Source organism: Suricata suricatta, chromosome X (genome assembly GCF_006229205.1).
Source record: "Suricata suricatta isolate VVHF042 chromosome X, meerkat_22Aug2017_6uvM2_HiC, whole genome shotgun sequence".
NCBI lineage: Eukaryota > Metazoa > Chordata > Mammalia > Carnivora > Herpestidae > Suricata > Suricata suricatta.
Window position 1 is genome coordinate 50,471,965 of NC_043717.1, and position 16,329 is coordinate 50,488,293.

The 16,329-nt window shown below is 41.1% G+C and overlaps 1 protein-coding gene across 6 annotated transcripts in view; it reads left to right on the forward strand.

Annotated features, from left to right (window-relative positions):
* Positions 1–5,678: 5,678 nt before the first annotated feature.
* EDA (ectodysplasin A) overlaps positions 5,679–16,329 on the forward strand; it is a 477,575-nt gene continuing 466,924 nt past the window's right edge. For all 6 annotated transcript variants that reach the window (XM_029930026.1, XM_029930028.1, XM_029930030.1 and 3 more), the window contains exon 1: positions 5,679–6,229. In XM_029930026.1, coding sequence (XP_029785886.1) covers positions 5,846–6,229 — 384 coding nt within the window. In that variant the 5' untranslated portion in view covers positions 5,679–5,845. The remainder of the gene's footprint in view (positions 6,230–16,329) is intronic.

The window sequence follows — 16,329 nt, forward strand, 5'->3', positions numbered from 1 at the left end:
CAGGTAGTGATAAGTGCTAAAAAGTAAAACGTATCAAAGGAAGGGGACAGAGACTGATGGGTAATTGGTCAAAGAAAGGTTCTCTGATAAGGTGACATCTAAGAAGAGACTTGGAAGAAGTAAGGGAGAAGGCATGTAGCTATCTGGGAGAATAGCATTTCAGGCAAAAGGAAAGAGAAGTTAAAAGACCTGTAAGTGGGAGCATGCTTTGCAAGTTCAATGAACAGCAAAGAGGTGTCTGGCGCAGAGTGCAAGGAGAATAGTAGTAGGAGAGGAACCCAGGAGGTAGCTGTAAATCATATCATGTAGGGCAAGGCAAGGACCCTGAAGGATATGGGGATCCATTGGAGGATTTGGAGCAGAGGATTGATAAGCTCTGACTTAAAATTTTAACAGAAAGACTCTGACTACAGAGTATGGGGTGACAAGGACAAAAGCAAAAAGCATGGAGACCCGGGAGACAGCTAAAGTAGTAATCTAGTGAGAGAGCTTGGGCTAGGGTGGTGATGGGGAGGTAGTGAGAAATGGTCAGGTTCTAGGTATATTTTGGTTTTGTTGTTGTTGTTTAAGTAACCAATGTGGGGCTCAACTCATGACCCTGAGATTAAGAGTTACATGCTCTACCAACGGAACCAGTCAAGCACCCCCAGGTATATTTTGAATGCATAACTGACAGCATTTGCTGACAGATTGGATGTGAGGGGTTTAAAAAATAGAGGATTCAAAGATAACTTCACCGTGTTTGTCTTGAACCATGGGAAGATGGATTGCCATTTGCTGAGATGCAAAAGACCAAGGGAAAACACATTTTGGGGGAGAAAAGTTTTGGGTTTGGTTATGTCGAGGTTAAGATGTCTATTAGACATCCAAGTGGAAATGGAGAGGAGGAAGTTGGATACATGATACATGAATCAAGAGTTCAGAAGAGGGTGATGGGAACATAAGAGTCCTATCTCAACTTTAAGAATACAAAAAGAAGGGGGCAGGCATTTGGAAAGGACAAAAATATAGATGCATTTTTATGTGTTCTTGGTACTGTGATATAGTTTTCCTCTCATATCCCTTTGGTGGAAGTCTCTTAGATAGCAAGGACTAACATTTACTGTGCGTTTATTGTATGCCAGACACTTTGATATACAGCATCCCATTTAAGGACAGCTATCTCCCAAAACATACGTTGTCATCTCCATTTTACAGATGAGAAAACTGGGGATCTGCAAGACAGGCAAACATTTTCTGTCCTAATTCACACAGCTGGTTAAGTGAATATGCTGAGATTTAAACCAGGATCCAAATCCTAAGCCCATGTTCTCCCCGACTACCTATCTGCTTATCACCAAGTGGGTCACAGAGTCAACTCTGATTTTTATGTCAATGATTTGTTCTGTAGGTTAACCAGAATTAAGAAGTATTTAAAACCAGTCCCTCCAGGGCACCTGGGTGGCTTAGTAAAAGTGTCCAACTTTGGCTTGGGTCATGATCTTTGGTTCTCTGAGTTTGAGCCCCACATTGGGTTCTCTGCTGTCAGCATGGCGCCTGCTTTAGATCCTCTGTCCCTTTCTCTCTCTGCCTCTCCCCTGCTTGTGCTCTGTCTCACTCTCTCTCTCAAAAAATAAATAAACGTTAACCAAAAAAAGTAAAACCACTCCCTGGCCAACTCCTTATCATATTCCACCAGAGGTTTTCAACTTGTTTTAAAAATTTATTATTGATGTGTTGTTGACTAATATTATTAAAAATTTTTAATGTTTATTTATTTTTGAGAGAGAAATACAGAAAGAGACAGAGTGCAGGCAGGGAAGGGGCAGAGAGAAAGGGAGACAAGGAATCTGAAGCAGGCTCTAGGTTCTGAGCTGTAAGCACAGAGTCCAACACTGGGCTGGAACCCATGAGCCACGAGATCATGACCTGAGCCAAAGCTGGATGCTTAGCCAATTGAGCCAGCCAGGCACCCCCAACTAATATTATTTTAATATTAGGCCCAAACAACATTAGGAAAGTAAACTTGATGGGACAAATAGTCAGTGAAATACTACAAACCAAATATATTTGAATTTATGGGTCATTAACTTTTCTAGATTATCTACAAGTACAACAGCAGTTCAAACAAGAGGACAATTGCACAATTGTTATTTGGTTCAATTTCCTTTATATCTTTCTATAATGGGTTATACAGTTTTGCACACAGTTGGTGCTTCATAAGTGGTATTGGCAGGCATCCCTTGGCCTACTTCCATTTTTGGAGCTCTAGGTATCTAGGTTACCATAGCAGAATACATGCACCATTAATTGGACAAACAATATTGGTGCCTACTATGTGGTAGGTGCCATGCTAGTTACTGGGACTACCAAAATGGAAAGAATGTGATTCATACCAGCAGCTCATAGTGATGAGAAATCATGCGAAAAAGGAAAAATACAATGTTGTAAGTGATATCATTGAGATATGCTTAGGATACAGTGAAAGCATAAAGAAAAATCTGTTTGGAATGAGTTGTGGGACTGTACCAAAGGAAACACGTGATTTGATTCTTGAGGAAGTTATCAGTTGCCCAAGGTGGGAGCATTCCAGGCAAAGAAATCAGTTTGTGCAAAGAAACAGATGAAGGAGAAATGCCAATGAATTTAATTTTGTGTGAGTATGGGTTCCTTGTAGGATGGTGGGAGATGAAGTTGGAAAGGCAGATATGGGTCATGATAAGGAGCTGATATTTTGTCTCCTAGAATACATGAGCCCAGACCAGTAAGGTAAATGGGTGACAAGTACAGTAATGGAGACTAGAGGAAGGAGGTAGGGATGACTGCGTGGAACTTGATTGTTCCCACCTGTTTCAAGGGGTCAGTTCTAGCTGACATATAGGCGTGTGGATCCAGTGTTAGCAGGTTTTATGATTTTTTTAGAGAGAAGCAGGAGATTTGGAGTTTTTTCATGTTAAATTTCTTGATTTCTAAGTGGTGGCAATTAATGTTTTTAATTCAAAGTTTTAGCCAACACTGCACCAAACACAACACATCTGTTTGCTGGATGTGGTGAGTAGGCTGTCATTTTGAGACCTGTGCTGTAGGGGTTGGGGTATTTATGGAAACATAGAAGCTAACTGAAGTAACACTTCAAAAACACTTTTTAAAAAATGTTTACTTATTTTTGAGAGAGACAGCATGAGTCAGGGAGGGGCAGAGAGAAAGAGAGAGAGAATTCAAAGTAGGCTCCTCACTGTCAGCGCAGAGCCTGATATGGGGCTTGAACTCACAAACTGTGAGATCATGACCTGAGCCATGAGATCCTGATCTGAGCCAAAGTCAGATGCTTTACTGGCTGATCCACTCAGGCACCCTTCAAAACATTTTTACTGAATAACCACATACATTCTTCACCACATTGCTCTATTTCAACATATCTACTGCATATGAAGACTTATGTTCTTCCTCTGCAGGACCAAAGTGAGGTTCTAGGTCAAAGGCAACTTGTAGGTCTTCTAGGGTAATGATGCAACCCACGGTCTTGGTCAGGTTTTTAAAAGCCTGGTAGAAGAGGGTAAGTTGAGACCAGTAAGGCCCCTGAGCACCACTACCAGGAGATGGCAGGTATGTTTCCTTTTCACTTTAGGGAAACAAGGGACAGACTCTGAACTGTGTATACACCCAAATTAACATAGCTAGTGATAACCGATAAAACACAATGTTTATAGTTGTTAAAGTCCAAACACCTCAATTTACAGTTGGAGAAAATAATGTTTCTGGCCAAAAAGTCAATGGCCAGAAAGCACAACCACTTGCTCTGAGTGACCCAGCAATCCAGCAGCAGGGTCAAGTCTACAGATTCCTAGTCTAACATTCTTTCTAATAATCCTAGGCTACGATACTTAAGGTAAATCAGCCCAGTAGTTCCCCTGGCATCTAGAATTCCTAGACAGAACAAGCAGGACTTGAGATTAGCTTAGCTATAGAGTGCCCTTTTTAATTTTCTTATCATCTGATGATGATATTCTTTGCAAACTTTATACTTCATGAGTAAGGGCCAATGAAGGGGCAAATAGATCTTTCTGAAGCACTGAGATCACTCACAACATGTCTCGAAGTAAACTTGGCTGTGGCTAATATATTTAAGGTTTCTGAACTCTGTGCTTTTTGGACTGACCTTTCCAGTATATGCTTTGCTTTTGTTTCATTGTTCCTCTTCTCTTGTCTTCTTTTCTATATCTCCTTATTTTTTTTCTTTCCTGTCAGCTGAGGTCTGAGGCCTACCCTTGACAAATCAATAAAACTGCTAATTGTTAATAACATGGGAATGGGAGTACATAGTGACCAAGAAGCATACATATTTCCCCTGCTTTAGTCATTTAGCTTTCCATAATCTCAGACTAGTAACTTGTTGATTTTGACTCAACTATTCCTTTCCATCCTTCATTTCAGGGTCTATTGTTCTGATATTTGCCTTTTTTTTTTTTTTTTTTTTTTGGTTTTTGGTTTTTGGTTTTTGCTCTGAACCCTTTTCTTTTTGGTTCAGCTGTTGAAGATGCAGCAGTTGCAGCCGTGTACATCTGGAACATTTGGCTGACTTGTTGAACTTCCCCCAGGGGCTACTCCAGGGAGAGGAGGGGAGGAGTGGAGAGGCCAGAACAGTTGCCTGCAAATAGAGATGCCAATATTGCCTGGTCATTCTGTGGACCACCCTTGTAAAAATCCACCTCATCTGGCCCTCAAGTTCCCCATTTGCTCATTGAAGACACATATTCTCCACTCAAAAGTCCTGTTGCTGAGACAGAAGAGAAACTCCACTGGCTGTAGATTGTCTCATACATCACTTTCTACATTGTAAGGCCCAATACATATTTGTGTTATTAATTAATGTATCAAGAAATCCTAGGGAACTGTTTGAACCTGCGTGGGACAACATCATTTCAGTTCCACCCGGCATGGGTGCACTTCTCGGTCACTTAGAGGCCCCAGACTCACTCTAGGAGTGGGGCTGCCTCAGTCCCACCCCAACCTCACTCCTTTTGGCTCTCAGGCTCCTGGGTCTCCTTTTCTTTTGGCGTGCCACTGGATTGCAAACACAGCAGGCATGATTTCATTCCAAACCCAGAACTGTTTTAATTAGTTTAACGTCTGTTAAACGCTTTGAAGATGGAAAGCAACAGATAAGTACTGGATGATGTTATTAACAACTGCAGTTAATTGCAAACATTTCTATTAATTCTAGTTTCTGCCTCCTTTTCTCTGCTCTACTTTCTTTCCAAGGTGCCCAAGTTCTTCTCACCTCCCCCTCCTTTCCCTCTGCCCCCCCCCCCCCCCCCCCCCCCCCCCCCCCCCCCCCCCCCCCCCCCCCCCCCCCCCCCCCGTACAGGCGCTTATGGGTTAAACTGGGGCGGAGTCCAGGAATGAACGACAGCGTTGGTCACCAACTGGAACAGGCGCAAGCGGGAAGAGCTGGGTGGGGCCGTCAGGCAGAGGCGAACCCATACGCCCCCAGGCTCCGCCCCGTGGCTGGAGGCCCGGGGTGGAATGGCAGGGGGCGGGGCGCCAAGGCTAGGCGGGCCGGTGGTTGGGTGTCCGGGGAGCCGCTTGGGAGATGGGGCGGGGTCGGTCTGGGCCTCCTCCCTCGTTCTCCGGGCGGGCCGAACCGCCCCTCTCTCCCGCCCCTCCTCCTCCCTTTCCCACCCATCGGAGTGGAGCTGCACATGCGGCAGCTCCCAGCTCTGTCCCGCCCAGCCTCCGTTGCTCTGGAACGGGTCTCTGCAGCCCCCAGCCGATGGCAGGGCAGTAGCCGCCTGTCAGGGGTCCTGAACGACTGAGGAAGACGCGGCGGCTCCCGGGCCTCGGAGAGTGGGTGTCTCCGGAGGCCATGGGCTACCCAGAGGTAGAGCGTAGGGAACCTCTGGCCACGGCAGCGCCTCGGGAACCGGGAAGCCAGGGCTGCGGCTGTCGCGGGGCCCCTGCCCGGGCTGGCGAAGGGAACAGCTGCCGGCTCTTCCTGGGTTTTTTTGGCCTCTCGCTGGCCCTCCACCTGCTGACGTTGTGCTGCTACCTAGAGTTGCGCTCCGAGTTGCGGCGGGAACGGGTAGCCGAGTCCCGCCTTGGCCCCGGCACCTCTGGCACCCTGAGCAGCCCCGGTGGCCTCGACCCTGACGGTCCCATCACCCGCCACTTAAGGCAGCCATCACCTCAGCAGCAGCCTCTGGAATCGGGAGAAACCACACTCCCCCAACACTCCCAGGACGGGCACCAGGTGAGTCACCTATTAGGGGCGGTGGCGGCGGCGGAGGCCCCCTCCCCTTGTGGGCAGGGCGGGGCCCTCCCCCACAGGGCCCTGGAGGGCACTCTGCCACCCCCTGCCAAGTTGTAGGGCCGGACTGGGGAGGGGGCAGGCGAGGAGGGAAGAGGTCGCCCCCGGGCAGGTTGTCCCGGGTCCAGGTCTAGCTCACCCCGACTCTCAGGACCCCTGGACTTGGGAGCCCTGGCTGGCGGCCGCCGCCCCTAGCCCTGGGCTGCCGCGGGGAAAGTTGGCGGCTCTCCCGGCAGCGGAGGTGCGGGCGCTGCCCGTCTGGCGGACTAACGGCAGCAGCTTGGCCCCTCTGCTCCTGTGAGATTTTCTGCCCGCTTGTTTTTTCGTGTCCAGAGCTGATGCCAGCACGAGCGGAGTCTCCTTTGGAGCTGGAGCTGTAAACAGCTGTAATAACTGCTCTACAGTTGAAGTAACTTTTAATCGCATTTCCAGCGCGGGTCCTTGTGCGCTGACCTGAACTTGGGCTTGTTCACACTTACCTGCAATTTGAAACTGATTGTCCTCTAGAATACTAGTGAGGATCAGCGCCCCTGTGGAATTCTGGTAGAACTATGTCGTCTTGCTAGACAACTTCTGAAGAGCAATTTTAAAAATCTTTGGGAATAAAACCCTTTGCATGCCGGTTCTGACTCTTTGGGGTGGGGGTTAGGTAGGGTGAGTGTGAAGTCTGTTCACTACTACTAGTTTGAGGAATCTACTTATGGAAAATTACTCAGGAGTAATCTTTCAAGAGCAGTTATTGCTTTTGTTTGTCTTGCAGTCTTTATGGTGTTTGTGCCCTTGTTAACAGCTAACTGTTGGCTTTGGTGTTTGTCTTCCACTCTTTCAACTCTTTATTCAAGTAAATTTAGTGCATTTAAAAGAAGTTTTCTCCTCACTCCCATATTTTGTCCTGTGAAATTTAAAAGAAGCAAGCATCCAAGAATCCTGTTGAGGTGGTTAGAGAATAATAGTGAATTTGCTCATTTTGGGAAAGAGGGCAAGTTGTGCAAATGAGTTTCTTGAAGTGAGGGACCCAGAGTTTCTATATTTGCTAGCACATGTAGAGTCATTGTCATACTCTGTAAACATTATTTGTCCTATTTTGACCACACACCCAAAGCTGGCATCCACGTTCATGATAAAACTGTAATGTTAAGACTGGCTATATATTCTACACAGTGCATTATAAAGTTACCCTGAGCCTAGAAATGTCTTGCTAGGACAGTCCAATTTATATAACAGCTTATCAAAGAAGAGAATCAGTAGACATGCTTCTCATACTTGAAACTTTAAACACTGTAGCTAAACGATAATTAACTAGGATTCTGGCTCCCTTTATCTATCCACCGCCCGCCACAGAGCCCAGCAGAAATACTTAGCAGCTGAACATTGATATTCTATGAAAAGATGAAGGAATTGAACTTCCTTAGTTAAATGGTAGCCAAAGCTTTTTGGTATTTGGGATGGACAGACCTATGTTTTTAGACAGGATTAGCAGGACAGCTGTGCTCTAGGGCTGCTGTGATAGTGTGGGACCCTTACAGGTTTATAATGTCATTTAGTCGCCTGTCCTTCGCATGGCACTTCAAATAGTTCTGTCTAGGTTTAATACAGCTCCCTATTTTCTGTCTATATTTCTGTTTTAGTCTTTTTGAACAGTAGCAACAAGCATACTGGCTCTTTACATTTGCTGGCATCAATTGGAGTCAGAGATTTTTAGAATCATCAGGGTCTATAGGAGTCCATTTGTTTGGTTCCCTTGGATAGCACATAGGCCCTGGAAGGGGGGGAGGCAGTGATTTGTCCAAGGTCATACAACTCTGGTCACCTGTAGAAGGGAAGTTGGTTTCCTGACTTCCAGTTCAGTGCCTGTTCCCCTGTAGCATACAATTTCTGGAGCCTTTTTGAGGAAAGTGGGTGGAGCTCCATAATACCATTCTTGCCATGTAAAGAGCCCAGATTTACATCATTTTCTTTTACTCCACCTATATTTTGGTCAGACTAAATTTAACATGTATTCCTTACTCTTCTTAAACTTTACTTTCAGGAGAAATAAAGTATAATTTAAAGAAATTTTAGCCCAGGCTCAAAATATGTTTCTTTTGAGGATGTTAGTTTTAGTATAACCCCCCCTCCAAAAAAAAAAAAGAAAAGTTGATTAGCTATTAGAGTTGAGCTGATACTGCTACATCTTGGGTAAAATTTCTAATACCCTGGTGCACCCTCTGCTGGCTTTGCAGGGACATTTAATTGCAATATCTGCTGACATCAAGATTCTAAGTTGTGCTGACATTCTGATTCATAAACAAGGAAGTAAACAGCCTTGTGGGATTTGGCCACGTAGGTCATATTTTTATATTTTAGTTTTTCAACACAAACAGCTGCTCTTACAGCAACTCTTAGATGGAGAGGAAGAAAGATAAAAATACACACCCTTCAATGGGCAGAACATTCAGGTTTCTCACCAGTTTATTTGCAAGGAGTAAAGACAAACTGATGAGAATAAATTGCAGAAGAACCTCATAAGAACAAGTGGGAAAAACAGAGGCACTTCGTTTTATAAGATCATGTACACCTATCCATGTTTATGAGATGATGGGCTCAGTCATGATTCAAGAAAGGGATCTAGAGGTCACTGAAGAGGTTTGTTGTATCCCTCAATTTAAAAACTTTTAAACCAAGAAGGGGACTGGGTGGCTAAGTCAGTTAAGCCTCTGACTCTTGATTTCTGCGCAGGTCATGATCTCACAGGTTTGTTGGATAGAGCCCGGTGTCAGGCAGTGCAGAGCCTGCTTGGGATTCTCTTTCTCTTTTCCTTTGCTCCTCTCCCCTGCTCATTCTCTCTCTCTCTCAAAAATAAATAAACATTAAAAAAACTTTTAAAACAAGATGCAGAAGGAAATTAGGGCAGTCAGGATACATAACAGAGAGATCAGCAAAGTTCTCCAATGGAATTGTTAGAAAAGCCTCCCCAGCTGGGACGCTGCTAATGATAAAAAGTGAGAGGGTCGCTTCAGACTTTTTGGAATCATAATTTTCTCCTTCAGCTGGAGTAGTCAAGGAGTACCTGTAGATTTATCTGGCTACTCACAGGAGATGATATCAAGAGCTAGGTACATCTCATTTTCCGAGTTATGCAATACACACTATGATTGTTAAGTAAAAAATAAAAATCATTATTGATCCTTCTGTGAAGAAGTTGCCCCAATTGTGATTGTGGTCCTCAAAGCGAGTAATATGATGGGCAACATCAGGAAGGGTGTTGAAAATAATGACAAAACAAAACCATTATTCTTTCTATGTAAACGAATAAAAGTAGATTTGCATCCATAATCATATAGGAAATTCTGATGGCCACTTCTCAAGAAAAACCCAACAGCTGATAAAAGTCCCTAGAAACCCAATCAAATTGATTAAATGGAGAGAGGGTTTTTCTAGTTGCTTTTTCCAGTCTGGAGAGAAAGTCTACCAAACCATGAGCGAGATCAGTAAGGTTAATATTAGCTCAATAACTCCCTTGCTATCATCCAGACACAATGTTCGGTATTAGATATCTTTTAATGCTTGAAAGATTATTTTGGAAGAGAGCCAAGTAAGCATAGTATCTCATTCAAATGATTGCCCTAAGAAATAATCTAAATCAGAACTCTAAGATTTATGAAGTTAGAAAAATATATATGGGTACATTAATAAGGATTTATTTAGGGCTGTTGGGGGTATTTAGAAAATGTTCCTAATTATTTGAGGTGACGACATAGACACCAACTTTAACTATCCACAAAACATCTCTTGGTTAAACTAGATAGAATATTAATGTATACCGATTTTACATTATGTATGAAGGCTAGTGGATCAAGAAAGTGACTAGGAATCATTAAATCCAAGAATTGTTTGGGGGAATGGGGTCCAGTTAAAATAGTTTTCTATAGGTTTAAATATAGAGTTTTCAGTGTGACCTATCCCAATTTCTCTCACTAATTCTATTCTACTCCTGTGGCCTACCCATCACATCCTGTCTTGGGATCATTCTCTAGTTGTTATTGCTATTATTAGTTTAACAACTCTTGTGTCTTTATATTAGAACTCTTCAGCAATCTGCCTTCCTCTTTTTCCTTTTTCCACAGTACCTGACCACAATACCTGCTAGTTATAGTTAAAGTACTTAAATACTTGTTGAGTTAAATATTATTTGGGACCTTTGGAGATGTTTTTGTGAAACAAAGACATTTTCTCTGTATGTAACAAGCCTGTTTTCCTCAAGTCTTGTTAAACCTGTGAATGGTCAGCTATGCTTAGGTGAGTAAATAGTTCCACTGGGAATATTTCACTGGTTTCTAGAATTATTAGAAAGTGAGATAGAGAAGAGCCCGAATCACATCACCTTTAAAATGCTGCAAAAAGCTTTCTGTAATGTATCATTTGATGTTTTACTTGTTTTTAAGTCTCATCTCTTAGATTTTGTGGAAAAAAAATCTATACTTTATCTGTAAATTCCTTATAGGGAAGATCTGTTTACAATAGAGAACTTCTGAAGCCTTTTAATCCCCAAGAACATTACCAAGAAAACCACTTGCCTTGTGTGTTAGGGTGGCCCTCATGGAGGACCAGCTTTACCTATTGTACTTAGTTCTTCATTTCTCCCCCCCCCCACTATTCTATTGGAGTATTGCATACATTGCAGAAAAGGTGGCAAATCATAATTGTACAACTTGATGAATTATTACACAGTGAACACACTAATGTTACCAGAACTCATCTTAATAAATAGAGGTAGCATCTTACAACCCACACAGTATGCTCCATTGCTATCACTGTACCTTCATCCTCCAAAGTTAATGAGTATCTCGACTTCTAACATCATAGAATAGCTTTATCTATTTTGAACTTGATATAAATGAAATCAAACAGTATATATGTTTGTTGTTACATTAAGCTGTAATTTTTTATTTGTATTTTTGTATATTATTCCCTTGTTTGACTATACCACAGTTTATTCATTTTATTGATAATAAATATTTGGATTGTTTCATATCTGGGTTATTATAAATAATGATGCTATGAATATTATCATACATATCTTTTGCTTATATGTACTTGAATTTCTGTTGAGTATATAACTAGGATTGGAATTTTCAGGTTGTAGGGAATGCATATTTTCAAATTATTGATAATGATAATTTTCTAAGTGATTACACCAATTTACATTCCCACCAGCAGTATATGAGAATTCTAGTTGTTCCACATTCTTGTTAACTAACACTTGTTATTATCACTCGTTTAAATTATAGCCATTCTGGCTGATGGGTTTGTAATACTATCTCATTGTAATTTTAATTGACATTTCTCAGAAGACTAATGAAGTTGTACTCTTTTTCATATATTTGTTATCTATTTGGATAATGTCTTCTGTGAAGTGTCTCTATAAGTATTTTGCTCATTTTTAAAAATCAGTTTATTTGTCCTTTTCCTATAGATTTGTAAGCGTTCTTTATATACTCTGGCTATGGACCGTTTTTGCACTTTTTATGTTGCAAACCCTTCCCAAATCTCTTCAGTATCCTTTAAGGAACAGACATTTTAAATTTTCATATGTCTAGTTTTTCAGTATTTTCCCTTAATGACTAGTGTTTTTTGTGTTTCATTTAAGTAGTATTTTCCTACCTTGAGATCATGTGGATATTTTTCCATGTTATCTTCTGGAAGCTTTATGTATTTTGCCATTCACATTTAGATCTATAATCCATCCGGAATTGATTTATGTATATGATGAGATATAGTGGCTAAGCTTTATCTTTTCCATATAGAGATTCAGTTGACCCAGGCCATTTATTATAAGGAATCTCTTTTTCTTTGCTTCTTTTCAGTATCACTTTTGTCACAAATTGTCTGCATATGTGTGAAATTCTTTCAGAACTGTTTGTTCTGTTCTGTTAGTCTATTTGTCATTGTAACAATACCATAGTCTTAATTACTGGACTTTATAATAAGCTCTTGATATCTGGTAAAGCAAGTCCTTCAACCTTGTTCCTCTTCTTTAAAAATATCTTGGATGTTCTTGGCCCTTGGCATTTCTATATATATTTTAGAACCAGCTCATCATATTCCACAAAAAAAGAATAATGATGTCAGCAAGATGGTAGATTAGGAAGTCTTGATCCCTCTTCCCCACCAACACACTAACTTAGTAGTGATTCAAGAAAAAAATTCACTTTGTGAGAAATTCAGAGACTAATTGAAAGGCTCCTATATCTGGGGTGAACATGAAACTAGATTCACTGAAACCAGCAGGGAGATTTGGGACACCTTCTTGCCAGAGTATCTGCCACTAGTTTAATGCCATATGATAAGGAAGAAACCCCCTAGCTTCAGCATCTCCCAGGGGAGGGAAGAGGTTGGTTCACATGTCCAGCACTCCAAGTTTTCTGAGCACTGGCTTCTGTCTTCCCAATCTCTGAGGGGCATGCCTCGGAGAAGACAGGACCGTGTCTTGGGCTGGTAGATATCATAGATCATCCCTCCTGCTGAGCACAGATTAAGAAGACAAAAAAATCCCAGCTCTCAATATTTCCCTGGGGAAGAAAGTTTATCTTTGCTTCTGGTGCTCCAACTTCTCCAGGGCTTCCCAAAGAACTGGCATTTGACTTGTCTGGCACAGTCTAGTCTCTGGAAGGAGAACAGAAATGATGGCTAGGACTGATAGATACCATAAATCCTCCCACCCTGCTCAGTAAAGAGTGGGTAGATGAAATATTTCAGCTTTCACCTTACTCCTGGAGGTAGAAGAGTTGATCTGGGATTCCATGCCAGAGCTTTTCCATGGCTGCCCAAAAAACTGTCATCTGTCTTGCCAATGTTGAATCTCTGATGGATCTGGCTTTGTCTGGCTATCTGAGGGAGAATGGAGATGGCACTTTGGACTGGAAAATGCATTTTGTACAAAGTAAATAGACAAAGACACAGCTCTTGCTTCTCTCTGGGGAGGGAAAGAATTGATAGAAGCCCCCTGAATCTCTGATTGGGCTGCTTGGTGAAGGTATTCTGTATAAGACCAGTCCATGGAGTTTGGGAGAGATGCTTGCCTTCTGTAATGTAAAGACACTAACACAGAGAATCAATGAAAATGAAAAATTGGCAAAGATGTTCCACACAAAGGAATACATTATATGTTCAGATGCTGACCCTAACTAAGCAGAGTTATGAGATTTACTTGACAAAGAATTCAAAATTACTCATAAATATGTTTACCAAGATCAAGAGAACAGTGTATAAATAGAGAATTATAACACAGAGATAGAAAATATTAAAAAGAACCAACAAAAATCATGGAGCTAAAGAACCCAATAATTAAACTGAAAAATTAATGAGCAGGATTCAACAGCAGATTAGATAAAGCAGGGGAAAGGATCAGTGAAATAAGATTGGTCTTTGGAAATAATTCAGTTCATGGAACAAAAAGAAAAATAAAGAAAATAGTGAAAAAGTATATGAGACTTATGGGATACCGTAAGTATACCATTACAGGCATTAGGGAAGTCCCAAAAGGCATAGAGAGAGGGAAAAGACCAAAAGGCTTATTCAAGGGAATAATGCCTGAAAACTTTGCAAATCTGGGGAAGGAAATGGACAACCAAATTCAAGACGCCCAAAGAATGCTAAGTAAATAAACCCAGAAAATCCACACCAAGACACATTGTGGTCAAATTGTCAAAAGTCAAAAACAAAGAATTTTGAAAGCATCAAAAGAAAACCAACTTACCTTATACAAGGCAACTCCCCATAAGACCAAAAGCAAACTTTTCAGCAGAAATCTTGCAGACCTCAAGGGGGTGGGATAATATATTCAAAGTAGTGAAGGGCAGAAAACTGCCAACCAAGAATACAAAACTTGTCAAAACCATTCTTAAAAAACAAAACAAAACAAAGCAACTGTTCTTAAAAAAATAAGAACAGGGTCACCTGGGTGGCTCAGTTGGTTAAGCATCTGACTTCAGCTCAGGTTATGATTTCATGGCTCGGTGAGTTCAAGCCCTGCTTTGAGTTCTGTGCTGACAGTGCAGAGCCTGGAGCCTGCTTTGGAGTCTGTGTCTCCCTCTCTTTCTGCCCCTCCCCTACTCATGCTCTGTCTCTTTAAAATGAATAAATGTTTTTAAAAAATTAAAAAAAAGAAGAGATACAGACATTCCTAGACAAACAAAAGTTGAGGAAATCCATCATCACTGGACCTGACATACATGAAATGCTACAGGGAGTTTATCAACTTGAAATGAAAGGGCACCAGAGAGCTATGTGATAGCATAAAAAAGTATGAAACTTATTGGTAAAGGTAAATATATAGACCCCTACAGAATACTGTATTACTGAATGATAGAGGACAAATCACTTTTATTTCTAGTGTAAAAGTTAAATGGTAGAAGTATTAAAAATAACTCTAAAATATGTTAAAACATACACAATATGAATAAATGTGGAATGTGACAAAAACAATAAATCATGTATGTGAAATAAGTTAGAGTGTAGAGTTTTTATATGCAATTGAACTTAAGTTATCAGCCTAAAATAGACTTATATTTTATGTAAATCCCAAGATAACCACACACAAAAAACAAATACCTGGAGAAGTTACACACACACAAAAGGAAGAAATCAAAGCATATCAATACAAAAAACAACAAATTACAAAGGAAGACAGAAAAAGGGGAAATAAAAGAATCTCAAGACTGACAAAACAACTAACAAAATAGCAATGGTAAATCCTTCACTATCAGTAATCTCAAATGTAAATAGGCAAAAAAACCTCTTCCAATCAAAGTCATATACTGACTGAATGAATAAAAGCAAGATTCAATCATATGCTTTCTACAGGAAACTCACTTTACATTCAAGGACACAGACTAAACATAAAAGAATAGAAAAATCATTTGGTATTTGTCTTTGACTGACTTATTTCACTTTGTCTGATACGCTTTAGCTCCATTCTTGTCATTGCAAATAATTTCACTCGTGTGTGGAATTTAAGAAACAAAACAAATGAACAAACAAAGATAAACCAAAAAACGGACTTTTAAAATCTTATTTATTTTGAGACAGAGAGAGAGTAGGAGTGAGAGTGAGAGCGAGAGCGAGAGCGAGAGCGAGAGCGAGAGAGAGAGAGAGAGAGAGAGGCGAGCACCAAAGCCTGTGCGTCCATGCATATGTGCAAATGGGGGAGGGGGAGAGAAGGGAAGGAGAAGAATCCCAAGCTGGTTCTAGGTTGTCAATGCAGAGCCTGACATGGGCGTTGATCCTACAAACCATGAGATCATGATTTGAGTCTAAATCAAGAGTTGGTTGCTTAACCAACTCAATCACCCATACGTCTTGAGACTGTTAACTATAGAAAACAAACTGATGGTAACCAGAGGAGGGATGAATGGGGAAGGGGGGGTGAGTAAAATAGGTGAAGGAAATCAAGAGTATACTTATAGTAAGTATTAAAATTTTTGAATCACTATATTGTACACCTGAAACTTAAGTAACATTGTATGTTAACTATACTGGAATTAAAATTCTAAAAAAGTAGGATAATTGGCCTAAAGACAGGTGTATAGGCCAACTGAACAGAATAGAGACCCCAGAAATAGATCCATGTATATACAGTCAAGTAATCTTTGGAAAAGGTGCCACGAATATACCATGGGGAAAGAATAGTCTCTTCAACAAATAGTAGCAGGAAAACTGGATATTCATACTATTTTATAGTTTTCTGTGTAGAACTCTTATACCCCTATAGCAAGGTATTTGATCTTTTTTGAAGCCATTTTAAATGATATTTGTGATTAATGCCATGATCTGTCACCAAAGTCTCCATTTGGAAATCAAAGACTTATTCCCCAACTGCTGACAGTGCTGCTAGAAGACAGATCTCTGACAGGCCCTTTTTTAATTTGTCCTGTTTGAAGAAAACTGTTCTCACCCATAGAGATGCCTCCTTTCAAGGAATCCCATATTCAGTTACTGATCAGTTAGAAGGTAAAAAGGCTTGCCCCTTCCTGCTAACTCCAGAAAACTTTGAAATACTGCAT